The sequence below is a fragment of the Mercurialis annua genome, linkage group LG3 (genome assembly GCF_937616625.2).
Source record: "Mercurialis annua linkage group LG3, ddMerAnnu1.2, whole genome shotgun sequence".
Taxonomy (NCBI): Eukaryota; Viridiplantae; Streptophyta; class Magnoliopsida; order Malpighiales; family Euphorbiaceae; genus Mercurialis; species Mercurialis annua.
In genome coordinates this window covers 68,571,468-68,598,397 of record NC_065572.1, presented here as the reverse complement: position 1 = coordinate 68,598,397, position 26,930 = coordinate 68,571,468, and the positions used below count along the sequence as shown (strand labels likewise).

The 26,930-nt window shown below is 29.4% G+C and overlaps 1 protein-coding gene and 1 long non-coding RNA gene across 2 annotated transcripts; one reads left to right on the top strand and one right to left on the bottom strand.

Annotated features, from left to right (window-relative positions):
* Positions 1-9,778: 9,778 nt before the first annotated feature.
* LOC126671837 (uncharacterized) lies at positions 9,779-12,652 on the bottom strand. The gene is made up of 2 exons (XR_007639145.2): positions 12,428-12,652; positions 9,779-11,185 (listed from the first exon to the last, which is right to left on the bottom strand). It is a non-coding gene; the product is annotated as an uncharacterized LOC126671837 (long non-coding RNA).
* A 10,074-nt stretch (positions 12,653-22,726) lies between these two features.
* LOC126675182 (histone deacetylase 6) lies at positions 22,727-26,225 on the top strand. The gene is made up of 5 exons (XM_050369785.2): positions 22,727-23,404; positions 24,000-24,440; positions 24,541-24,683; positions 25,605-25,695; positions 25,793-26,225. Exons 1-5 carry the CDS (start codon positions 22,862-22,864, stop codon positions 25,895-25,897), a joined length of 1,323 nt encoding a protein of 440 aa, XP_050225742.1. The 5' UTR covers positions 22,727-22,861; the 3' UTR covers positions 25,898-26,225.
* Positions 26,226-26,930: the final 705 nt, after the last annotated feature.

The window sequence follows — 26,930 nt, the reverse complement described above, 5'->3', positions numbered from 1 at the left end:
TGTAATTTTGTCAGTTGCACCCTAATTGGCACCTTTGGTTTTCAATTCCACCCTCAAGTACTAAATTGATCTCTTCTTTATTTGGAAAAGGTTAAAATAAGGGGGTGTTTGATAATCCAACTTATTACTTAAATTAATGTATTAAGCACTTAATTTTTTTAAGTTGGTTTGATAATTCAAAAAGATTCAACTTAACTTATTCAGTTAAGTCAAAAAGCACTTAAAATAATAAGTCAAAAATTTTAACTTATTTTTTTTTACTGAAAACATTAAATTATTAAATATTAGTTTTATCATTGAATAAATTTTATATCTTTATTATTTCCAATTATTACTCACGAATAAAAATATTTTATCTCATACATATCATTTTTTTGATATCACTATGGGTGTATTATACTTAGATTGACATTTAAAATTGCAAAGTACTATATTTTTCATTATAAATATTTCCGCTTTTAATATTATTTGGACTTCTGTTTGTAACACACAACATCAATTATCAGATTTAAACGGTTTTTCAAATTTTAAAAAAATTTAAGTTAAAAGGGAGCATCATTATAATATTTAAAGACTAATTATCAATATAAGCAACTAAAATTCATGATTTTTATTTATGATATATGTAATATCTATAATATTTTTTATTTATATTTTAAAAATTTAAATAATATATAATTTATATATAGTAATTTATTTTAAAATAGTCAATCTTTAAAGATTTAATATATAAATATAATAATTTCAATAATATTCAGTAATTGCAGACTTGCAGTTATCAAACAGACTTATTTAATTCAGCACTTAAAAAAATCAGCAATTATTATTTTCAGCACTTAAAATCCAGCACTTAATTTTCAGTTTTATCAAACGCCATCTAAGTCATCCATTTTTAACTTTTTGTGTGAAAAAGAGTTCAAACAGGTATTTTATAAGGGTTTTATGAATTTTTTCCGAGTGAAAAAGAGTTCAATTTGATTTTGAGGTGGAATTGAAATCCAAAGGTGCAAATTAGGGTGCAACTGACAAAATTACAACGTCAGGGTGCAACTGAAAAGGGTTAAAAGGTGAGGGTATTTTCAGTGATTAAGCCTAAATATAAGGTAGGTGTTGATGTGTATACATAGTCGCTAATTGCATATGCTTTATCGAACTACTAACAAGTTTGTTTAATTAATCAACTTAATGAAGTGAACGTGCGGTTATAAATAGCATGAAATTTAGCATAGTTATTTAATCAATTTTGTTTTATAAATTAAACTGTTTAATAGTCATGGAATTAGAATTATACAAATGTTGGTTTCGGATTGTCTGAGTCGACATTTTCAAGTTTAAGGTTTAAATAACTAGAAAATGCAGCTGTTGCAGCCTTGCAGGTAACTCAACAACTAACATTAACCAAAAACAAAAAAATTAATAGAAGTCAAGTGGTAGCATAGTACTACTAATTTTTGAACATTATAAACCATGCTGCCGCTTGACTTCAATTAATTTTTCTAAAAATCCATTCTATTTATGAAGATCAAGTTTTTTTTTCTAAAAAATCAAAAAGTTCACGTGTACAATATTCAAGATTTTGGCCTATTAGATTTTTTTTCATAGAATAGAAAAATATTTTATTTTAATTTTTTAAATCTGATATATACATTACTTAATGTTGACAATTGTTGTAATTGAACAGAAATACGATGAGCCTGAATCGCGCAGACTAGGTCGCTCTCTTTTAGACATTTCACAGTATATTTCGGTGGTGTAAAGCTGGCTATCAACCGCTGCGGCTTTAGGATAAAACAGTCGGATATACTGCTCTTACAACACTGCGAAAACAGCTCTGAAAACACTTCTCTATATTGCTCTTTTTTTTTGTATTGCTTTATTTCAGTGTGCTTTGAAATGAAAATAGAGACCAATATTTATAGGCTGGAGAAAAAAAGTTGTTGAGAAAGATATAAAGATGAAACATAAATATTAAAAATGTTTTGGATAATAAATTGTTTTTACAACAGTTCAAAAAAATATGGAGCAATTCAAGGGATATGTTTTATTTGAAAAATAAAACTTATTTACGTATCAAAAAATAATAGTCCTAGCCCGTTCACAAAAATAGGTATTCTTTGAAATCCAAATCCAAAAAAAATCCAAATTAATAAATTCAATAAATTGATTCTCCTAAACAATGTGGGATCATATTTTTATTTCAAATAACAAGGCATTTTTTTTATTTTTTTTATAAATTCAATTCATTTAACACTAACAAACTGGTTAACTGTAGTTTTTAAACTTTAAAGTCTAAATTTAAACAATAAATCATAAAATTTGAAATTTAAATAAATTTAAATTTTTAATTCGATTGCTCATAATTTTTATTTGTTGGTTCTAATTTGATTAATCAGTCTTTTTGCCCATTCCTAATTTTTGGCATGAGCCATCACTAATGATAGTAAGCTTTCACATTAACATTCGTAAAAAAATCAACTAAACATTGTTTGCAAATATCAGAAACTTGCAACTTTTTTATTCAAAGGCAGCACCAAAATTATTTTCGAAGAATTTATTCAATGATTGGAGCTTTGATGTACATATCCATATGACCGACAGCAACACGTAGTACACTACATTAATGAAAATAATAATAATAATAATAAATAAATAAAGAAAAGTATCGGAAAATACGTAGCCAGCTTGATACACCTTATCAATTGCCCTAACTTTTATTTTTCTGTCTTTTACTTATGTATTTATCTATTTTCTGATATCAGAAAACCATATTATTATCCTTCACAGCTCCACCAATTTTTGTGTGGATCCTTCTCCATAAATTTGAGGTATTCATTGATTTATTAATTATGTCTTTTTGTGTTATTATTTTAATTTGTGAGTATATATTATTGGAATGAGAAAATGATGATGGGACATTAAAATCTTGGCTCACACGTGAAAATTTGCTTGTCGGGATGTGAAAGAAAGCATCATTTTGTTTACTATAATAAAATAGTTCTCTTTTATTGGATATGAATCCAAATAAATAATTTTAAGAACTACTTTCTTATAATTTTTAAAAAGTTTATGTTGTACCATTGATACCGATGTTGAATCTTTGGTACTAATTGTCGTGACCGGTTCGTAATCGGATTGGTGTGTGCAGCGGAATCGAAACCATTGATAGGTATTTAATTATGGAATTGATCAACAAACAATAATATAGCAAAATAATAAATAACACAAGAGATTTACGTGGTTCTGCATTAAAGCGTACATCCACAGGCGAAAGATTCGAGCCATCCACTAATTATCAAAAGGAGTACAAAATTGGTGGAGAATCATCAAATAGAGAACATCTCTAGTAAATATGCCCTTAGAAGAAAAACCCACAAAGTGTTTCTCTCTCTACAAAAAGTACCCAAAAGGATAAGAATTAACTTATATTCCTCACATCACACACACCACCTTTTCCCTTATTCACATCAATGTCTACATTGTGTGTTCGGTTTTGGTGTCTTCTAAAAGGTGAATAAGCTAGGCTATATATAGTGAGTAAATAATTTATATGGCATTAGGAGTATTAATCCTAATTGGATTTATACTTCCTAGTTAGCCAATGATAACAAAGTTATCCTTCTCCCAAACACTTCATTAATAGAGTCCTAATACAAATAGGAATTAGAATTCTAGGCATATTCCAACAATCTCCACCTTGACTTGAATTCTCCAATAAACTGTGATTACTGTTGTGCTCCACCTTCTCCATTTAAGTCCAAACTGAACTTATTACAAAAAAAGGTTCTTTGAGGAGGACCATACAAGCTTCAAGAACGTCTTGAACTTGCTGAAACCAAAATGACTTGAAGATTTACTATCTTCGGGTGTATCAATCAAAATTTCACGAAGCTTCGAATTTTGTTGGTCTTAAAACTGATACCAGAAATAAACATCATTAGTAGCCTATAATGATTAAATCAAAAAACAAATGTTGAGGTCGTAGCATATCCCTTAATCTTCATAAGTCGACCAACCCAATGAGCATACATCACAAGTGCAGCATCCAGTCTCACTTCATCGCCAAATAACCCATAAAACTCGTAGTTTTATATATTGAGATACCAGACATGTGCATATAGAAATCATGTTGAACATTCATTATTGCTCTAACCATCTCATTATGCATCTTGCCCTTGACTGAACCAATATCCCAAAATTCTGCATGTATTGACCGTTATCCATAACTACACTCCACTATCAACTCAGTTGTAGACGGAAAACCAATCGAAATTGTCACATATGTGATATGAACAACTTGAATCTGCATAAATTTTGGATAAACAATAATTATGCTGCAATTTTAAGCGTAGACCGGTTCTCTAACCTGATTCGCCTGTAACCGCTAGCATTCAGTCATCATCTAATTATTTCCAAACAAATTGACTTATAAGTGATCCAATAGTGACGCCATGCCAAATTACAAACGTTGTAGTCCATCTTGTGTCTAAGATTGCTACTTATTCAAAACAAAATCTCTTTTGCAATATCATGATTTTATCAAAATCTGATTATGCCCAAACAAACTCTTCATTCAACAAACTCTTAAAAGCAATTTTTATATTACTAATAGAATTTTATGAGAGTATAAAGAGATTATCCCAATCATTCATCTTACAATGACTCTATAAAATCCTCAAAAAGTTGTGTGTTTAGAAAAGTCATACCTTTTTTTTCTTTGTAGTTTAAAGTAGCATATTAATCTCCATCACAAAAATCTTCTTAAGAATTTTAATACCCAAGTCTGTCTTCAATTGACGACTTTCGGCACTTCCAAATTTGGTGGCTTCTCTATCTCCAAATAATCTTCTTTGTGTAAAGTAATTTCGCCTAGCAAAATCCTCCAAATAATACTTTGCCATAATAATCATAATCCAAAATTAATCTGAAAACCAAATTGGCTCTGATACCAATTGTTGTAACATTGATACCGATGTTGAATCTTTGGTACTAATTGTCGTGACCGATTCGTGACCGGATTGGTATGCGCAGCGGAATCGAAACCATTGGTAGGTATTTAATTATGGATTTGATCAACAAACAATAATATAGTAAAATAATAAATAACACAAGAGGTTTACGTGGTTCTGCATTAAAGCGTACATCCACGGGCGAAAGATTCGAGCCATCCACTAATTATCAAAAGGAGTACAAAATTGGTGGAGAATCACCAAATAGAGAACATCTCTAGTAAATATGTCCTTAGAAGAAAAACCCACAAAGTGTTTCTCTCTCTACAACAAGTACCCAAAAGGGTAAGAATCTATATATTATATAATTGAGAGGACCAACGGAGACCTCTCATTGATTCTCACCAAATAGAGCAGTTATAGAGTTTCCAATTTTTGTAAACTACTTAAATTCTATTTATTTTTGGAATTAAAAATTGAAACTAACATATAATCCATATTAGTTCCCATTTTTTTTAAAAATACTTTTTTAACATCCTAATCTGTATGAACCACTTAAGTTATCAATATAAATACATCATAATATTCATTCTCTTTTCCCCGTTATATTGTTAGCCATTAGGGTTTTATTTTTTACTCTTTAAGTTTGTTCGTAAATTATTTTATTATCATGAAAAGTTGTTTTCTATTAATTAATATTATACTCAAATGATTTGTTTTATTTGTGTATTCTAATAATTACAATTTGAAATTTGTTTTTTTTTCTTATCATCAGGCGGCAACTCATGTAATAGGAAAAGTGGAATCTACTTACAATTTGGATTTGGAGGTATTGTATAATTTTTTTATATTTAGATTCAAGTGATCACACTTATATATGGATTATTTGTAAACATTTTAGGAGGCGTCATATGTGCTACCATCATAAAGAAATGATAAAAATAAAAGTATGTTTTACTGTACCTTCAATAGATTATGGCAGCCTAGAACTATATGGAATATTTTTCCACTTAATAAACTACGAATCAGTTTTTGTATTTTGTATTTATTTTGGAAATAAAAATTTGATGAACATTAGGAATCTTAACCTGTTAAAGTGATAACTAACAAAAAATAATAGTTACCGATAAAATTATAAATGAAAATCCTGATAATAACTTAATAAAATTAATTAAATTAAAATAAGTAGTTTAGTAAAAGTGAAAATTAATAAAATAGCTCTATTTAGTGAGAATCAATGAGAGGACTCCATTGGTCCTCTCAATTATATAAGGTTAAAGCGGACAAGTTCGATATTTTGGTTTTGCTAGGTAATTTTATTCTATGTTGCACATTCAATTTCTCAAAATTATTATAGATGCTTATGTCGTTATTTATGTTAAGCCAATTGATACCTTCATTATTATCATTAGAGTGTGACTCTTATTATGCGTTTTATTAGCGTTATACATGTTTATGTTTGTTTGAATTAGATTCTGAACGTTATCATCGTCTACAACGTCATGTAGCAGCTCCTAATTTGGTCAAAAATGACAGGCTGTTCTAATCGGGCCAAAGTGAGGATGCAAAAGATGAGTCATTAGATTATCTGAATGGAGCGGATGCACGAGAGTTTATAGATAAAATGCAAAGAATTTAGAAATTTGAACGGTAGACAAGATTAATTTGAGTAATTTATGAAATACTGAACTGAAACTTTAATAAATTGCTGTTTCTCTTTGTGTGTTGTATGGCAGCATCTCGCATCACATAAGAATTTGATTGTGCATGTCGTGTTGGTCTATAATCTGGAGATTAACGGGGTCTTATTAGGCTATAGTAGATGTTTGTTGGGACAAATTAAAAGAAAATAAACAAATTTTAGTGCATAAACTGATTGTGGAACGATAAGCATAGGCTTCAAATGGTCAATACAATTGGAGGGATATAGGACACAAACTAAAAAAATGAGAAAAGAGTAATTAACCAGCTTAATGTTCAAACAGATTTTTCAGAAATCAACCTCTCAAATAAGGAAGCTCTTGATCAAGAACCGAACAGAGGTAAAAATAAATTAAATTTTAAAAAATATTAAATTTACAAGCGACTTTTTAAATTGGACGTTGCTAAGTAACGATGAAACTTTATAAAAAGCACTTCAAAAAATAGCTCCAAAATTATAAAATCAAATATGACTGATTTACATATTTTTATTAAAATAAGTTTAAATATAACAAATTGCTTATAATTATAAAAAATATATAATATAAACTCTTTTTACCGATCGTTCCATATTTAAGGCATAATTCAAAATTCATATTATCTAAAAAAGTTGAATTTCAAATTCTTTATAAATTTATATCAGTATTAAAAAAAGTTAGTATAATATAATATCAAAATGTAAAAGAGCGGAACATAAGATATTATTAGATTCATTAGAATAAATTTTGATCTTAGTAAGTTTTAATTAGTTTACAGATTTTGATTTTCTTTCAAGAAAAAATTATATTTATTCTGCGCAAATACGAGGAGCTACGATTAGTATTTATATAATTGAAATGATCAAATGAGTATTCTCATAAATTTCCAACTTAGATAAAAAAATTTATTTAATTATCAAAAATTATTATTAATAGATAATTATTATAAATTTCCAACTATGAATTGGATCCATAAATCTAAAAAATAGTGATAATTTTTGAACTCTTTCAATATTTCTCTCAATTCGAAAATCCATGATTTGAATTGATGATTTATTTTTTAAAGGTTATAATTAATAGGTAATTTTTAAATAAATAAAATACTTATTTATTAATTCATAATTATGAAATTTTAGTCATTATTTATAAATAATTATTAATTAGATTCCGTGCAAATGCACGGGCTTACGACTAGTTAACTTATATTCCTCACATCACACACACCCCCTTTTCCCTTATTCACATCAATGTTTACATTGTGTGTTCGGTTTTGGTGTCTTCTAAAAGGTGAATAAGGTAGGCTATATATAGTGAGTAAATAATCTATATGGCATTAGGAGTATTAATCCTAATTGGATTTATACTTCCTAGTTAGCCAATGATAACAAAGTTATCCTTCTCCCAAACACTTCATTAATAGAGTCCTAATACAAATAGGAATTAGAATTTTAGGCATATTCCAACAGTTTACATGATTATCAATTTATATTAGTTTTTAAATGGTTAAGTCGAGTTGCTTTTGCTATTTTATTGAAGAACTTATACTACGATAGTTTTTTTCTGAAAAACTTATAGTTAATCACTCTATACATTAAATTAACTAATTAAAACGAATCTAATTATTATTTTTTGAATAAATGATGATTTATTAAGCACTACCACAAGGTGTGGAAGGCAAACAATCCAAAAAATGATCAATCAAAGAAGAACACCAAAAAAATCCAGGATTGGGATTCCCTCAAGTTCAAATGAACTTGAGGGGTCATGTTCACGACCTAAACCATTCATTATAAAATGAACGGTGTAGATTAATTTAATTAAAATTGTGCTTTTTTGATCTACACCGTTTATTTTGTAATGAACGGTGTAGATCGTGAACATGACCCCCTCAAGTTCAAAATGAACTTGAGGGAATCCCGATCCAAAAATCCAAACATCTAAAGACATCATTCCCGTTATATAGAAAATGAGGATGAAAAGACGAATAAAACTGCACCGCCTTATTAATACACATGAAAGCTAAAGACTCAAGCAAACTATCCAAATCATTAAAGACCCTATTATTCCGAGCTTTCCACAATTTTCATATTTCGAAGAACCAAATTAAGCGCCGAATATCCTTGTATGAAGAATGAGAGTAGGAAGACCATAAGCTGAAAAAAAGAGGTAACGTAGGAGGAGAGACCCATGAAATATCACACTTAAACAAAAATAAACACTAAAAATTCCATGCAAAACGGCAATATCACACGAATCTAATTAATTATTACAAGCAAATGAGATATAATAATATGTTTACATTTTCTAGTTAGCTAACTATTTGTATTTTTAGGTTAGGAAAACTGCCTATAAAGATGTACATTTTTAATGCTCTTTTAATCCCTGAACTTGTACAAATTAATTCATATGACTTCTCATTTATCAATTTAATCTATCTAACGTCTGAACTTGTAAATTTATCTTGTTTAACCACTAAAAAGAAAATAAAGTTCAATACACTGACATGACAAAAATATTAATTGAGTTTCCACCTTACTCAACACATCTTCGAAAATGATGGGTCAAACGGATATAAAATGAAAGGTAGAGAAAGTCAATTGGAAAAAAAAATAAATTACAAGTTGAGAGGTAAAAAAATATGTCTTAACCATATGTCATGTCAGCTAAAAATATATGTTCACGCGCTTTTTCAAATTTGTAACTTAACGCTTAGTCTAACTGGACAACATGAGTCAAATAATTATAAAAATGATAATTTTAAAGATTAAATATGTAAAAATTACAAATTGAGATATCATATAGGTCAAATTAGAAGATAAGAAATCTGATGGATTAATAGAAATAATTCAGAGGTTAGAAAATGCATTAAGCCAAGATGTGCACTGTCTATGTCATAAACTATTCACATAAGAGATAAGGTATTGTTGAAAAAAAAAATCGGGAGTTGATTTATTAATTTTGATGATATTTTATTTGCATGAATAATATAAATATAATATTTGTATTCTTTTTAAATTCTTTTTTTGGATAAATTATTACAAATTAAATACTGATTTTTTAACATGATTTGTCATTACAAATATAAATTTTAAAATTTTGCAAATTCATATAGCAATTTTTACTTTTGATAAAGCAAAATGAATAGTGTTTCGATGTCACGACCCGATTCTCGGCATCGAGACCGGCGCTAGGGAATGGGAGTGGTTGCTCCGAAACCCGTAGCAAGCCTTAAAATACATTAAAAATCACTTAAAATTTTTCGCGGAATTCAAATCATTTTCGAACATTTTAAAATCGCAGTTTAAAACGTTCTGATGAAAATTACCATTTAAAAACATGCACATAATCTTCTCTTTAATTATTGCATTTTAGTTTCAAAACCATTTCTCTATGGTTTATCATGCATCTCATTATGCATACCATCTTACTATGGTAATTACTGCATTTCATTATGCAGGCCATTTCTCTAATGGACTTAACTGCATTTCACTATGCAGATGCGTTCGTCGCATTTTATTCAAGTGCAGTCGCTCGGACTTTCGCACAGCATTCACATATTACATATTATCAGAGTTTAAGCGTTATAATAAAATATAAAGCATAATTAAGTCCAACGACTACTAGGGTATCACCGTTCATTATTCTAGCTACTGCAACTCTAGACACACAAAAGAAAGTCATTCTCACTTATTCAATCCAGGGATTTCCGGAACAAGAAATTGGAAATCCTCACCTCAAACTACTCGCCTGTAAAAATATTAAATTCAACGGGGTCAGTTATAAAAACTGGTGAATGCGTACAACATGTACTAATAAACATTAATATGAAAGCAATGCATTCCAGATTACCGATTCATATGAAACCCTAAACCATGATTCATGTTCCTATATGCTTTCAACACAGGAAACATAAATATTCCATTTTTTTTCCATTCCATTCGGGTTAACCTTTTATTTTTCTTTGGCCGTATTTATTTTCTCTTTTTGTACTTTTAGCCAGTCAAATCCGATTATTCTTATTTTACGTACTTGAAAGTCCCAGACTCTTCTTACAATACAACGGATTTTGGCAGTACATAAATACTGTCGCCAATTTCACTTTTTTTTTAATAAAAGGTTCAACCTCTCAGATCTCGGCAGTTTGCTGACTGCCTTTGGTCGTCTATATTCTGTTGCCTCTGAAGATCTGTTCACACATAGTCTAGGCCGTCGCCTGACTTTCCAGGCCGTCGCCAGGATTCACACAGTATATTCACATGCAACCCATTCTAAATGCAATACCGGTGATCACACAGCACTATTGCCGCCCAATAGTAAGCACGTTTCAATGAATCTAAATCGGTTTCAAAACTATGTATAATAGTTCATGCGATTTAAATTCAAAATAAAATAAAGCATTTGCAAATCATGTAAAGCAGTTCGCAATATTTTTAATACTAATATTTAGCAGTATAAGTTGTAAACACACTCACAGTACTCGCTTATTCCAAATATAAAAATATCACCCGTCGAATATTCAAAACCTTTGCTCGCCGGTTTCCGCGACAAAACTCGCTGGATCTAATTTAGAGATTAAACATTAATAAATGTAATAACTCTAAATTCTAGGATATACTCTAGACCGACTCAACCATATAACCACATAATCACAAACCAAATTTGATTCCGACTATCTATTTCCGCATCGTCGTATTTCTATATGATACACCACATAGTTTATTTATTTCAATAAATAAACATAGAATTATAATTCCATATAATTCTAACACACATTCAATTCACATAATTTTCTAAAAATACACTTTTAGAAAATCTCATCAAACATATCACAATTCAAAAATAACCAAAAATATTTTTCCGTAAAATATTTTTGACCCGGGGCTCGGCCCCCCTTATTTTCTGCCAAAAACATTTCGGCACTAACTGCTGCCAAATGAGTTTAGGACTGAGCCAACATGCTCTATCCCCTCTACTCATACTCCGGTCACCGTATTCCGGTGGTTTTGGCCGGAAAACTCAAAAACGCTAAAAACGCTTAAAAATCCATTTTAAGCCATTTTAACACCGAAATTCACCAAAAATAATTTCAAATACATTTTTAATTTCCATCTTGTAAAAACAGCAGCCCAATATTTTTAAAATAATATTTTCCATTATTTTAACCATTAAAACCGAAATAATGATTAATAACCAAAACCGATTATTAATCCTTCAAAACACTACACAAAAATCATTTAAACTCCACAAATAATTATCAAACATATTTCATAAATTTTTTCATAAATAGTTTCTGTCCATAATTTAAAATGACAGTTTTACCCTTTTTCATCAAAATTTAGCCGAATAGAGTTATTAAAAATTAAACCCGATTATTAAACCGCTAAAAATTAACCATCAACCATTTAATTAACATCAACCACAAATATAACTCATACATGAACCAATTTATTTCCAGAAATTAAAAATCAATTTATTTACTCTTTTTAAGCTATTTTCAAGCTTTAAAACAATTAAAAATCGAAACCCAACTAATTAAATTAACACCCGAATTAATTAACATTTTTAATCCACAAAAATTTCACTTTAAAGCATATATAAATCTCAACATATAGATCAGCCCAGAAATTTAAATAAATAATTTAATTTTCACGGAAAAATTATTTTAAAACCGTAACCCATATAAACAATTACTAAAACTAGTTAATTATCCATCAAACATCACATTTAAACCATCCTATGCATGTTTCTAACACTTAACCAACATCAGCAACTAAAAACTAAGATTTGAGCTTGAATTTATACCTCAAACGAACATGCAAACACACATACACGATCTACGCAATATTCCCGACAACTTTCGTGAAGAAATTTTTGAGAGAAAATAAAAGTATAAAGCTTGGTGTTGTGAGTTATGGTGTATTCGGCACCCACAAAAATGGAGAAGAAGATTAAAGACTTGGGCACCAAGTTTAGCTTAAGAAAATATCTAGATATTAATTAGGTTGTTCATTTATTTACAAGTTTGCCATTAGGGGCATTCTTGTAAATAATTCGAACTCTAGGGGCAAAATAATTTAACTTTACCAAATATTCCAAAAACATTAAATCATATCATATGGACTGAGATAAAATATTTTTGGGCCTTTAAAAATATTTAAAATAATTATTTTTACGGTTTTTAGTGAAAAATCGCAAAATTCACTTTTAACACGTAAAATTGCCAAAAATCACATTTAAGGCAAACACATAGCAAATCACATTTTCACCCATATAAATTCATCACGTGAATTTATTCACTATTTTCGAGGTCCTAATTAATTAAAAATCGGACACACACGAAAATAAACGCTAATAATTCTACGGGGTATTACATTCGATTTGCCAAAAAATAAAAATTGGTGTCTGATTTTTCCGAGTTTTTAAGTTCATATTGTAACTGCAAATTAAGTTAAAATTTGCAATTTAATTTACAATGTGTCAACCTACGTGACAATTATTTAAATCTAGCATGTCATGATATATGGGAATTTCGGCTTCCAATGTTTTTATATTTAAAACAAATTTGATTTGTTAAAAATTGAAAATTGGTATCCGAATTTGCCAAGTTTTTAAAAGTTTAAATTGTAATTGCAAATCACGCTACAGTTCGTGATTTAATTTGCAATTAATCCTTCTAATTTTTTAAAATTTTAGGCAAACGACATATTTGAGTTTTAATACTTATTTATTGTTTGCCATTGAATCCCTATATTTTATTTGTTAACATTGAGTCCCCATATTTTTAATTTTATAAGCATTGGGTCTCTCTATTACGAAAATAAATGCACTTTATGCGTTGTTAGTGTTACTGTATAAATTTTGGCTTAATTGCTTAAAAAGTATAAATTTTAGCATATTTTGCAATTTTAACAAGAATTTTCAATTTTGATTATTTAATACATGAACTCTTATATTTTTGCAATTTCATATCCCGAACAAGTTTCAGTCAAAAAAGATGTTGATGTGAATACTAAAATAAACACTATTCCGACGTCTACATCAGTGTTTAAAGTTGCAAAAATTCAAAAGTTGGTGTTCATCATTATCAAAATTAAAATTTTATGTTAAAATTGCAACACGCTAAACTTTATAATTTTTAAGCAATAAAGCCTAAATTTTTATATATTTTTATTTTGACTTTATTAAAATTTAGTTTTTGTTTTAATATTAAATTTTTATTAATTTTAAGTCCTTCAATTATTATTTTGGATATGGATTGACGCGGTTAACTATTTATGTAGTATAAACAACCCAATGTTTATAAAAGCAAAAGCATAAAGACTCAATATTAGTATATATAAGTGGAAGGATTTAATGTCAAATACAAAAATGCATTGTGGCAAAACGTTAAACACCACAAAAACTAATTATATATGGTATAGGTTTTGTAACATATTGAACACTGAAAATGAGAGATAAAAATGTGGGTGCTTCTTAGCAGGATGCAAAAAACACCTCTCTTTCCATCAAAAAAAAATTTGAGTCATAGAAAAATAATTAGGGTCCCATTCAATTTCGTTGTTTATTAATTTAAAGGGGCTGTGTTGTTAAGTTGTCAGTTTTTGTCAATAGTCAAAAGAAATAAAACATGGATTAAGACTTTACTTCACCTACCAATTAATTTCTTTATTATTCAGCTAATTTCTCATACTTTAAGCTATTGTCCAACTCTAAATGATCGTCATTTTTTGGTGCTTATTGTTTATTGTCTGTATGCTATTGCTGCCGGTTTCTTTTTAAATAATTTCTCATGCAATTGCCTATTTTAAAAATATTACTTCCACATTATTTCTAGGCTTATCTCCTTAAAAACCCCTCACCTTTTACCCCCAATTCGTTTGCACCCTCACGTTGCAAAACCACCAAATATACCCAAATTACGACCTTTCACTTTCAATTGCACCCTCAAGCATTAAATTGATATCTTTTCACTTCAAAAAATAGATTTATTTTTGTTTTAAATAAAATATTAAGTCCTATTTTAAAATATATGTTAAAATTTAAAATATTGATTTGAACATTTTTCAAGTGAAAAGAGGTCAATTTAATGCTTGAGGGTACAATTGAAAGTGAAAGGTCGTAATTTGGGTATATTTGGTGGTTTTACAACGTGAGGGTGCAAACGAATTGGGGGTAAAAGGTGGGGGGATTTTAAGGGGATAAGCCTTATTTCTATTCTGTTTTGTTCCGAGGGATATGTATAATTTATATGAATTGTTTGTATTAGAGTTCGAATCCAGCTAGCATATCTCCAATCTCCTTCCCCTAATAAATAAAAGGTGCTAAAAATATTTTTTAAAAAAACTTAAATAAATTTATTAAAAAAGTTTAAAATTTATAAATCTATGCCAATTTGATAGTTTCGTTACAATTATGTCTAATTTTCTTCCAATTAATTTAATTATATAAATTCTCAGTTGAATTTATATATTCACTTCTTAATTAGCAAGGTTTACTTTTTAGAATAGCAAAATTTTACTTCTAATCTAAGAAAAATAAAACCAAATCCAAATTTAATCCAAATTTTTTTACTTGGCTAAATAAAAATTGAAACTCAATATAAATACAAAATGCAAATGTTAATTATACTGAGTTGAAAGATTGATATAATTAAATTAATTAAATAAAATTATAATAAAATTATCAAATTATGAGATAAATTTTTAAACTCTAAAAGTTTTAAGTAAATTTATAAATTGTCAAATATTAATTCTGAGCACCATTAGATCTTTCATTCTCGTCTCGTCTCCCTCACTGATGAAAGATCTTGTTGAGTATTAACTGCAATTGAAAATCCCACATTAAAAAGACATGATGAAAATGTGTAACATGTAAGTGGAATGGAATACCTAACTCATTGACTTAGGGTTTTGAATTTGATGTGATGTTTGTCCACGGTTATATGGTCCCATTCCGGTTCTCATGAATGTATTTTCTAATACATTGTGCTTTTACAGGTCCAACATTGATATCAAAATCCGGTTTGGCTGGGTGAAATTTGGTGACTCCATTCGTGCAGTCCGAATGGTTTGAAATCTAGTTCTGATTGAAGTTGAGCGACTAATGTGAAAGGGTATCATATGGGGAGATTGTTGAGTATTAAGTGTGATTGAAAATTTCATATTGGAAAGATGTGAGGAGAATGTGTAACATAAAGATGGAATGCACTAGCTAATCCATTGTTTTATCTTCAAAAAAAACTCATTATTTTAGGATTTTGGATTTGATGTGGTATCTAATCTACAGTTATATGGTTTCTATTCTGGGTCTCATGAATATATTCTCTCATATATTGTGCTCCTTCTAATCCGACAGATTTTTAAATAGTGCATTCGTTTATGCTAAAAAAAATTTTCATCAAACAATATGATTTTTTAAAAAATAATATAGAAAATTACCTTGTTGAGTGTGAATACATCTTGTAAAAAAATGATTATATATGCAACGCAATAATTGTATCACGTCATTCGTGCAACAAACCGATGAAACATTTGTAATGTTAGGATATTTTAATGGCAAAATAATACATAGTAATTGAATATTTTAATATCATAAACACTCGTCGACGTATACGTATTATAAAACTAATGTGGCATAACGGTTATATGAAATAAACATTCCTGATGGAAGGCCTCGAATATTAGATTGTAATGGGTGTGGAAAGTAGTAGAATTTTGCTATAAAGCCACAATCCTTTTCAATTGGGTCACAATCCACCAACAATCAACCTTCCTTTTCAAGAGATGATCATGGCTAAATTATAGTATATAACTAAAGCTTTCAATATATTTATACGCCATTTCTCTTCCTTCATCCTTCTTCCAAATCATTACATGCTTTACCTGCCTCTCAATTTCTTTTTGCCTCTTTCCTTCGAAAGCAAAAATATTCTCCATGATTTTTGTTTTTTTTCTTACATATTTTGAACCAGAATATTAAATATTTATCTGTAAAATGATAAGTAACCGAATTCAAATAAACTCAAAATATAATTCTTTATAGTTTACAAAATTTTATAGGTGTAATTATATATACTATGATTAAGGATTTGAATTTGTCTTATGGCATAATTGCAAAAGTTAACTTAAATTTTGGGTTATTAAGCTTATTTCAACTCTTACATTAAGATGTAGTACAGTTAGAAGATTCCTTGGCCCCTCTTGAGTCCTTCCCTGCACCCAACTCTTACATTAAGATATGCATTTTTAAGTCAAAAGTTGTCATTAGAGTTCATTGTGAAGAAGAAAAAAAGAATCATTTTTCTGAGTCTAATCTAAAACTAAACTAAAGAGATAACCATGGTGATTAAATTTCATGTCACCTTCGGATTACACCAATTGATTAATGCCCTATTGATACAAATCTATTATGTATCTAGTGTTATAAACTTTATCAGTAATATGAAATAAAATAAATATTAAAAAGGATTATGATATTTTAATTTTTAATTTTCTTTTTAGAAAAAATAATAAAAATAAACATACTATATCCTAAAGTCTATGTACTTTATTTTTTCTCTTTACTTCGTCCTTAATATATATTTTTTCTTTGTTTATTAATTCTTGTATTTTATCTTTTTTCTAATTTACTTCGATCCTAAAACGTTTTTTTCTTTACTTAGTCCTTATACGCCATTCTTTTATGTATTCCTTGAATAGAAGGAAGTTAGAAGGTTGTGAACTGTTCATAGGACTAAATACATGAAAATAGTAAAGACTAAACAAAAACAATTCAAAAACAAAGTAAAGAAAAATAATAAAATACATGGATTAAGGGGAAAAAGGATAAAATACAAGAATTAAATAAAGAAAAAAGATCTTAAAAACAAAATAAAAAAATATAGAAACTTTTGAATAGATGATGCCTAAAAATAACTACAATTATAGGGGATATCATTTATAATGAATCAAACCTATTAAATTTTGTATAACAATATAAATTTTAACATTTTAGATTGCTTTCAAAATGACACTGGATCAACAAGGTTCCAAAAGATCAGAGAAAGGTTACACTTGCTCTCAAAATTAAAATAAAGAACAAAATTGATTAAAAGTAAATCATTTTTACGAGTTACTTAATAATTTTAATAAAATTAATATAAATTAAAAGTATTATTTAAATTTAATCATCTAAAAAATATAATGAAATAAAAGTAAAAAATATTATTTATTTTCAATTATTATGCTTAATAAAATAAAATAAAACTAATTATAATATTATTCAAAATATTAAATTGTTATACTTATTACTTAATGAAATTTAATATACATATCTATTATTATATATTTTTTAATTTATTATAATTTATAACAACATAAAATAATTATTATCTTTCATCAATCATAAACACAACTTTTGTTAATAACATTGTACAGTACACTAAATTTACTCTAACATATAATATCATGTTTAATATAAATACGAGCTTTCATCCATTCATCAAAAAAAGAAAAAAAAAATCAGACATACTTATGAGTCATAATTCAAATTGTATAAGTGTTGAACATTCTATTAGGTTAATTTTTTTTCTACAAATGTTCTCCTTTTCCAATAAACCGTAAAAATAAATCATTTTAAAGTAAAAAACATGCTGTGATGTTGGAGCTGTAGGGGGTAAACAAAGGATTTGCCGTCCCCTCTTGGATATGGCCTTGGTTACAACATCTAGCTCGTATATGCTGTAATATATCTGCGGTCAAAATTGAAACAAAATCTATGTTATTATTATGATGAAGAGTATAAAGTTTGTTGACTCAAAAAGGATGACCAAAATGCTCATTTTCATAGCTCATGTAAGCTTTTGGCCACTATTTTTGACATTTATACGGACCGACACAGCTTTCTTTGGCTATATTCTTTTACAAAATTATTATAATCATTATATAGGATAGGGAAATAATAGACATTTTGAATACTATGATAAGAATCTTAGCTACTCTTGGAAGTGACCTATATACCTTTCCATATATTTTATTTATATTTTGTTATATTTTATTTATAAAGTTTTGTTGAAATTACTAATTGAACTCTATTGCTATATCACAGCAATTTTTCAATTCATTTGAGACCCGGGTATATTGGTATTTTTAGCTCTTCGTGAAGTGATCAAATGGGCACTCCGAATGAACTGGACAAAAGTCTCTTTTGAAGGCGATGCCATCCAAATATCCCAATCGGTAAATTCGGAAATTTGCTCGAAAGCAGCTTGTGGGGTATTTGTCAAGATATTTGGTGTCTTCAATCGCTTCTTCAATTTAGCCCAGTAGGCTATATTAAGAGATTACAAAATAGGGAGGCGCATAGGCTAGTGCAAAGGGCTAAAGCTTTATATTTACAATCATTACGCTAAGCCTATTTGATTTTTATCTTGTATCGTTTTGGGAAAAAAAACTCTACTGCTATACAATTTTCTTTTGAAAAGAGATTTTTGGTCTGCACCATTATTGTTTGGCATAAGAAAAACAAAGAAAGTTACGCATGTTAAATTGATAACTTATTGTCTAATTAGTAGGACTGTTAAAACAAATCGCGATTCGTCAAAATTAACGAATTTGTGTTGAATTTTAGCAGGTCATTTTGAAAAGTGTAAATCTATTTATGCCACGAACTAAATAAATTGTGTCATAGGTGGATTTGGAAATTCGTCTAACTCGTTTGTAAATGTACTACTTAATTAAGATAATATAGAAATAATAAAACTAGGTATGATTAAATAAATTAAATCAGATTATATTATATTATTATATAAATAAAATTATTATTATTAATATTTTTAAGTGTCCAAAATCTTAATTTAAACAATCCATTGAATTAGTATATATAGTGAAACAGATCGTAATATGGACTTTTTTTCTTTTCATAGTGTGAAATATAATTTTTATTGTGCGACAAATAATAATAAAAATTGAAAATAGGACTTTGTAATGTGCATATAAAATAAACTAAAATTTATCAATTGAACTTTCTATAGTACGTATATTAAAAAAAACAAAGGCTGTTTACACAAATTTTTCAAATTTACAAATTTCTATATATCTTCATGAAAATTTTAGTTCAAAATTCTAAAAACATATATTTATAAAAGTGTATGGTTTAACCCATTAAAAGGTCCCACTATTTTTAATTTTGTTGGTCCCTTAAAGAGTTTGTTATCCATTAAGTCTTTATACTACATGTTTTTTTTATTTAACGGGTCTTTTATGAATGGAAATTGTGAGCGTGTGGCTGACTCGCCCTTAAGTGGTAAAAAAAGTCTTTACATTAAAAATGACAAAAGACTCCTATATTTTCAAAATTTTACTTAACTGGTTCCTTCTGCAAGTCTTTTTATTCAGTACGCTCTTATATTTATAACTTTTTTTACCTGATCTCTCTTCAAGTTTGATGGTGTGACTCATTTTTCTAACTTTTTGAGCAAGGTAGATATTTACATTCGATCTCATACGCGTTTTTACAGCGAGTGAAATGCACGTCTTTTTTCCATAAAAAAAACCTAAAATTCAAAATAAATTATGTATAGAAACTAGATAAAGATAGAAATTTGAGAAAACAAATAGATAAATAAAATTTTAAACATATAAAGACCTAAAGATGAATTGACCAAAATTTATATATACCTCAATTCAATATAAAATTGATTTTTAGGGAACATAATGTTGACTTTGATTTGACATAATGTTGATTTGAGTTGATTATAAAGTTAATTTTGAGTTGATATTAGATAATAAAAAAACTTAAAAATTTTGCATTAAAAATTTTATAGGTCAATTGATAAATTTTTAGATAGACCAAGTCTACCAGAACATCCGTAAACTAAGTCAATTAAACTGAAACGTTTTATTAAAATGATAATAAAATGTAATATCAACATATTTTAATTTTATCAATATTTTAATAAAGTGTTACAATACGATTAGTTTACTTTACAGACGACGTGATAAATTTGGTCTAATTAAAAAAATTGAGGTCAACAACATAAATTTTGTAAAAGAAAATGAATAATAGAGCGTAATTTTCTAAAAAGAAAAAAGTTGTCCGAATTAAGCATATATAAGGCTTGTTGGAAGCCCGATTATAATAAGATGATAAAATCCTCAAGCCGTACCGCTGTGGACCATGAGGAGCAGCTTAAGCCCCTTCGTTGACTGAAAATAGGCTTTGAGGCCCATATTATTTGATTTTTACGGGAGGGCAGTAAATGGGCCGTTTGTGTCATATGGATATTCCCAAAATTCGTATCTTTTTTTTTGGGTCATCCATACAATTATTCAAAAAAAAAAGTTAATTTAAATAAATATAATTTTAATTTAAAAATTTCACTTCTTATCTAAAAAATAAGAATCCTTGCAGGCGTTGAGTATTATTTTTTCATGTAAGCAGACATTGTAGATATATATGTACACCTTGAGCGTATTTGTTGATATATTTTTATTACGGAATAGATAAAGCGCGGATTTTTAAGTGGTAAGTAGAATTTCTTTAGGTGCTGAACCAAAACTTTTTAAGAATTTTTTTGGTCAATTTAAGCATTTTTTATTGTTTTTTTCCTCAACTTGTAAGCAATGAACAATTAGTATATAAATTAACTTTGTGAGCTAATCACTTATAAATTGATGATTATGGTCAAGCAGTCTCATTTTGACAATTTTCCCCCTCAATTTATAAGTTAATTACTCACTCAATTGGCAATTTGTCCTCTCAACTTGTATGATAATTTGCTAAAATGGGATACTACCAACTGTATGACTTATTTGCCAATAAAATTAATTTATGTGCTAATTGTCCATTATTTATAAGTCGTGTGGACAAATTACTATTTAAGTCTTTTCTTTTCATTATACTTTAAGGTTATTTATCTAAAATGTCAACATGTAGTGTTACAATTTTTAAATTTGATGAAGAAAATTTCAATTTTTTATTTTTGGCATTCTAATACAAATGATAATACAACTTTGGATCTTATTATTTTCCATTAAAAATAATTGATTTATTCTTTAAATTACCAAACAAGTATAACTACAAAAAATGTATTCAAAATGTATTAGAGACGTATTCGAAATGCTTGGCATTGACGTACTGATGCACTGATCACAAAGCTGACGTGTTGACACGTTTAATGTTGTAAGTTGATATATTTTCTAACGCATGCTAACATATATTCTATCCAGTTCATAATATTTGTCGCATTTGAAAAAAAAAATTTGTTCATAATATTTATCATGTTAGAATATTAAAAAAATATTAATTGCTATTTTTTGATGTTTGCTCCCTATTAATTTATTGAAAGAATACGATAAACAAATAATAATGGTAGTCATAAATATAAATAAATTTTAATATACGGTTAACTTAAAAGTGCTCATAAATTAAAATATATTACTTGTTTCTTATTTCTCATGTTAAAGTTTTTTTTTTTGATAAAAATTTCTCATGTCAAAGTTAAATGCGATAAATATTATGAACTGGAGGAAGTAATAAAAAAAAAATTTATATTTATAATTTTTTTGGAAAATATGAGACCTATTTAATTTCCTTTTTTTTTTTTGAAAAAATTATAACACAAAAACATCAGCTATGTCGAGGATACCTTGTTTTTTTTGGCCTAATTATTTAAAAAAACCCCATCTTGAAACATTTTTTCATTTATACCCTGACCTAGGAAAAAGTTCATTTGTACCTTTTTTTTTTATTTTTGATTTTCAATTGTACCCCAAAATTTTATTTTTTGACAAAATAATTAATTAAAGGATGAAAATATTAAAAATAATTAAATAGAAGGGTTATATTATATTTTTTCTATTTAGAAAAATACAAATAAGTTAAAAAATGAAGGATTATTTTAAGCTTTTTTCTAAATAAAAATAGTTCAATTTAGTGTTTTAGGGTAGAGTTGAAAACGAAAAATCAAAAAAAGGGTACAAATAAACTTTTTTCTAGGTCATGGTATAAATAAAAAAATATTACAAGATGGAGATTTTTTAAGTAATTATGCCTTTTTTTTTTCCTTTTGTCGAAAGGATTTTTTTTTTTTCCTATAGGCTATATATGTGCTACTATTTCTTTCCTTTGCAAATCAGAAAAACAAAAACACTGAGACACTGCAGAATTCAAAGTCGCGCTCAAATTATTTCACCATCAAACATATTCTAAACATTTTACGGCAGACATTTTGAATTTACAAAACGAAAGCTCTAACAAATGGGCGACGAAACAGGAGGAGCGTCGCTACCAACAATCGGCACAGACGCCAAAAAACGCCGCGTAACCTACTTCTATGAACCCTCAATCGGCGACTACTACTACGGCCAAGGCCACCCAATGAAACCGCACCGAATCCGTATGGCCCACAACTTAATCGTCCACTATTCTCTCCACCGTCGGATGGAAATCAACCGGCCGTTTCCCGCCGCCAAGCTCGACATCAGAAGATTTCATTCGGACGATTACTTGGATTTCTTGGCATCGGTGTCTCCCCTGTCGGTTACGGACCCTTCGTTTACTAGACATTCGAAGAGGTTTAATGTGGGCGAGGATTGTCCGGTTTTTGAGGGGCTGTTTGGGTTTTGTCAAGCGTCGGCCGGTGGGTCAATCGGCGCTGCTGTTAAGCTGAATAGAGGGGATGCTGATATTGCTTTGAATTGGGCGGGTGGGTTACATCATGCTAAGAAAAGTGAAGCTTCTGGGTTTTGTTATGTTAATGATATTGTGCTTGGAATTCTTGAGTTGCTCAAGGTTCACAGGGTAAAGGACTGTTCTTTTGGCTAATCTTGTTCCATTTTATTGTTTGTTGTTTTTATGTTTTTATGTTATTATTGTTTATTGTTAAGTAGCACAGAAACTTCACTCTATCAACGTTTCTGTTTCGGAAACGTGTCTGATAATTGGTGTTTTCGGACACAAAAGTTAACATAGAAAGCCTTAGAATAATGCTGTTTCGCCATGTCTGTGTCCAAATGTTTCGTTTCTCTATGTCTGTGCTATCTATGTTACGGGTTCTTTTGTTTATGGTATTTTTATTGTTGGATGTATGTTCTGTGTGTTTGAACTTTTTTGAATATGTTAGAGAATGCAAGGTTTCGCTTGTACTTGGATTAGGACCTTGTTTATTTGCTTACAAATATTATAGTTTTACTTTTGATTAGGTTAAGTTTGTGTAGGAATTGTGTTAACTTCAATGTATAAAATCTAAAATTGCGATCTTTCTGGAGTGAACATGGAGTTTATTGAAGAAACTATGTTTCGAGGTCTTTATTCATGACTTCTATGTTTAATTTTCTAAGAGCACGTGTTATTTTTTGCTGTTTTGCTGATACTTTTGGTTTAATTTATTATGCAGCGTGTTCTATACATTGATATCGATGTGCACCATGGGGATGGTGTTGAGGAGGCATTCTATACTACCGACAGGGTCATGACGGTGTCTTTTCATAAGTTTGGAGATTTCTTTCCTGGGACAGGGCATATAAAGGACATTGGTACTGGACAAGGGAAGAACTATGCCTTGAATATCCCGTTGAATGATGGAATGGATGATTCAAGTTTCCGCGGTCTGTTTCGGCCCCTTATCCAAAAAGTTATGGAGATTTATCAGCCAGATGCGGTTGTTCTCCAATGTGGAGCAGATTCACTGGCAGGTGATAGGTTGGGGTGCTTCAACTTGTCTGTGAAGGGCCATGCAGATTGCCTGCGCTTTGTTAGATCGTTCAATGTTCCTTTGATGGTTTTGGGTGGTGGAGGGTATACTATCAGGAACGTTGCCCGTTGCTGGTGTTATGAGGTATGTCATTCCCACTGTCTTCTTATCTGATTATCTAGGTCTTCTGTCTATTTTTGAACAGCTATTGTAAATCATAAGTGCTTTTATTACTTTACAACAGACAGCAGTTGCAGTAGGGGTGGAACCTGATAATAAATTGCCTTACAACGAGTATTATGAGTACTTTGGCCCAGATTACACACTTCACATTGAACCGGCCAGCATGGATAACCTAAACTCGCCCAAAGACATGGAGAGGATAAGGTAAAAAGGGTACTGCATGACTTGCTTATTTGCAATGTCTTAGTTAATACTCTTAATTTTGTTTTGATTTTAGCCTCTAAACATTGAATTCAAAACCGTGAAAGATAGCACTTAGAACAAACATGAGTCTTCCTAGTTTTACAATGTTCATCCCCCCCAAGAAAAGCAGGTAAAGACTATAAATGATAACCATCTTCTTTGGCCTCTAACAGAGGTGGAAACCTCATGAATTGGTGATAATCTTTTAATCATTTTTGCAGATGTATGCTCAGTACTTTTCATGGCTTTCACAAAATTAACCAATCAGCAAACATTGAATAAAAAATACTAATAGGCAACAGTGAACTGGTCAACCCTGAAGGGCCTGAACAAGAGCTGTTTTGTCTTACTAATCATCGTTCCTTTAATGCTTAAAAAATTGGGACTGTTATTATGTATTACGAGAGAGGGATCATTTGCCTATTGAATCTGTAATCAATAGTGGTTTATGCTGTATTGGGAGATACAATTATGTGCCAATAGAACGTCTGTTGTTGCTTTTGAAGATAATATAATGAAACAGAATTTGTTGGCTAAAGAGCCCCCCGTTTTTTTTTTTTCTGTAAGAGAAGTGCTACTAATACCTTGGATTAATCGTTGTACGCCTTAAGTTTGTTTTTTAAAAGAAATTAAGCAGTTGATGGGCATAATATTAGTTTAATGGTCTTGAATGAATTATATCTTGACATTCACAAACAGGAGTTTCTCTTGCTGCCTGCTATGTCAATAATTTCTTTTTCCTGCTATATAATATATACATCTGCCTATAGTTCTGTTAGTAGGCTGTTTACATAGTTGGCTTATTTATTCCATTTAATTTAGTAGTAAGTATCTGATCATTACCTAGTTGCTGACAATTTCTCTCTGTAATCACTTACTCAGGAGCATACTCCTAGAGCAACTTTCCAAACTCCCTAATGCACCCAGTGTGCCTTTTCAGACAACACCGGCCACAACTGAAGTTCCCGAAGAGGTGAGTAGACAATAGAAAATTTTCAGTACTCGGTGATTGAATATAACTTCCTGCATCTTATTTTTCTCCTCTATGTTGGATGCTTCATTTGCTGTAGGCTGAAGAGGACATGGATCGACGACCTAAACCACGCATATGGGACGGTGATGGTTATGAGTCTCCCGATGAGGATGAGAAGCCCAAACCTAGAAGGTTGAACTAAGATGGCCAAGCATGGCAAACGATGGAACTAGGTAAAATTTGGTAATTCTATCTGAATTGAACTTGCGGAAGCATCATACTTTGGTACTTCTTTTTGATGCATTGTATCCATTGAAGCATGTGCACATATGGTGGGTCTTGCTCAGATGAGAGAGCTTATACTTGGCTAAGCAAAAGGTTTTTCACCATCTAAGGGTGTTTAGATACTTATGAAAGCATAGAGTAGGAATTTACAGGCATATTTAAATTCTGCGTTCACACAGTTTTTGAAAATTGTATTCTGATAGAATCAGACTAGTTTTAATGTGCAAAATTTTAATTTAAGTTCATCAGAAGTCTTTTCAAATTCATACTGGTTGAGGTACGAGGACTGTTAATTTCATAAGATGTCTTCTCATGACGTTGTAGACGTTTTGATTAAGAGCAGGAAGCTCAAGGGCGGAGTGCTGACTAGTCAATGTTGCTATTATACATGCAATGCTCTTTGAAGCATAGGAGAAGCAGATCACCGACTTTGTTGCAAAAAAAGTGGATCGGCAATCTTCAGGTTGGTGTCTGGTGATTTGCTTGAAGGCAATCGTCAGTTAGCCGAATTCATTGCTCAGATTTTTTCCAGCATCGTAGTCGTCCCTGTCCTGCGTTTTCATTATTTTTTGGTTGATTTATAATTTTATAGGATCTGGTTGAATGACCTATCATTTTCTCTATATTTTGCTGGAGATCTCATTGCTGGTGTTTGACCAAATAACCAGAAAAGTCTACTATTGCAAGTTTGCAACAAAAAAACAACTAACTTGCCTCTTCCAAATTAGATACAGTTTTCAACTAAAAAGAAAAGAACTATTGAGTGTTGAAAATAGTTTGGCTTCAATAGTAATTGCATTTTTTAAACTTTCTCTCCTATTTCTCTCAAAAAAAGATCAACATTGTAAATATTAAAAATTACTTTTAGAGGAAATGGTTTTTAACATAAGTTAAAAAAATGAGCAAAAGGTCAATTCAGCCTTTGCTCTTCTTGACTAGGCTCAAATAAA

What these genes read in the sequence shown, in the direction of transcription:
- LOC126675182 (XM_050369785.2), top strand. Translation starts at nt 22,862, where the DNA reads ATGGGCGACGAAACAGGAGGAGCGTCGCTACCAACAATCGGCACAGAC. An exon ending in AGTTGCTCAAGGTTCACAGG is followed by an intron (nt 23,405 to 23,999) that starts GTAAAGGACTGT and finishes TTTATTATGCAG; the next exon opens with CGTGTTCTATACATTGATAT. An exon ending in CCCGTTGCTGGTGTTATGAG is followed by an intron (nt 24,441 to 24,540) that starts GTATGTCATTCC and finishes ACTTTACAACAG; the next exon opens with ACAGCAGTTGCAGTAGGGGT.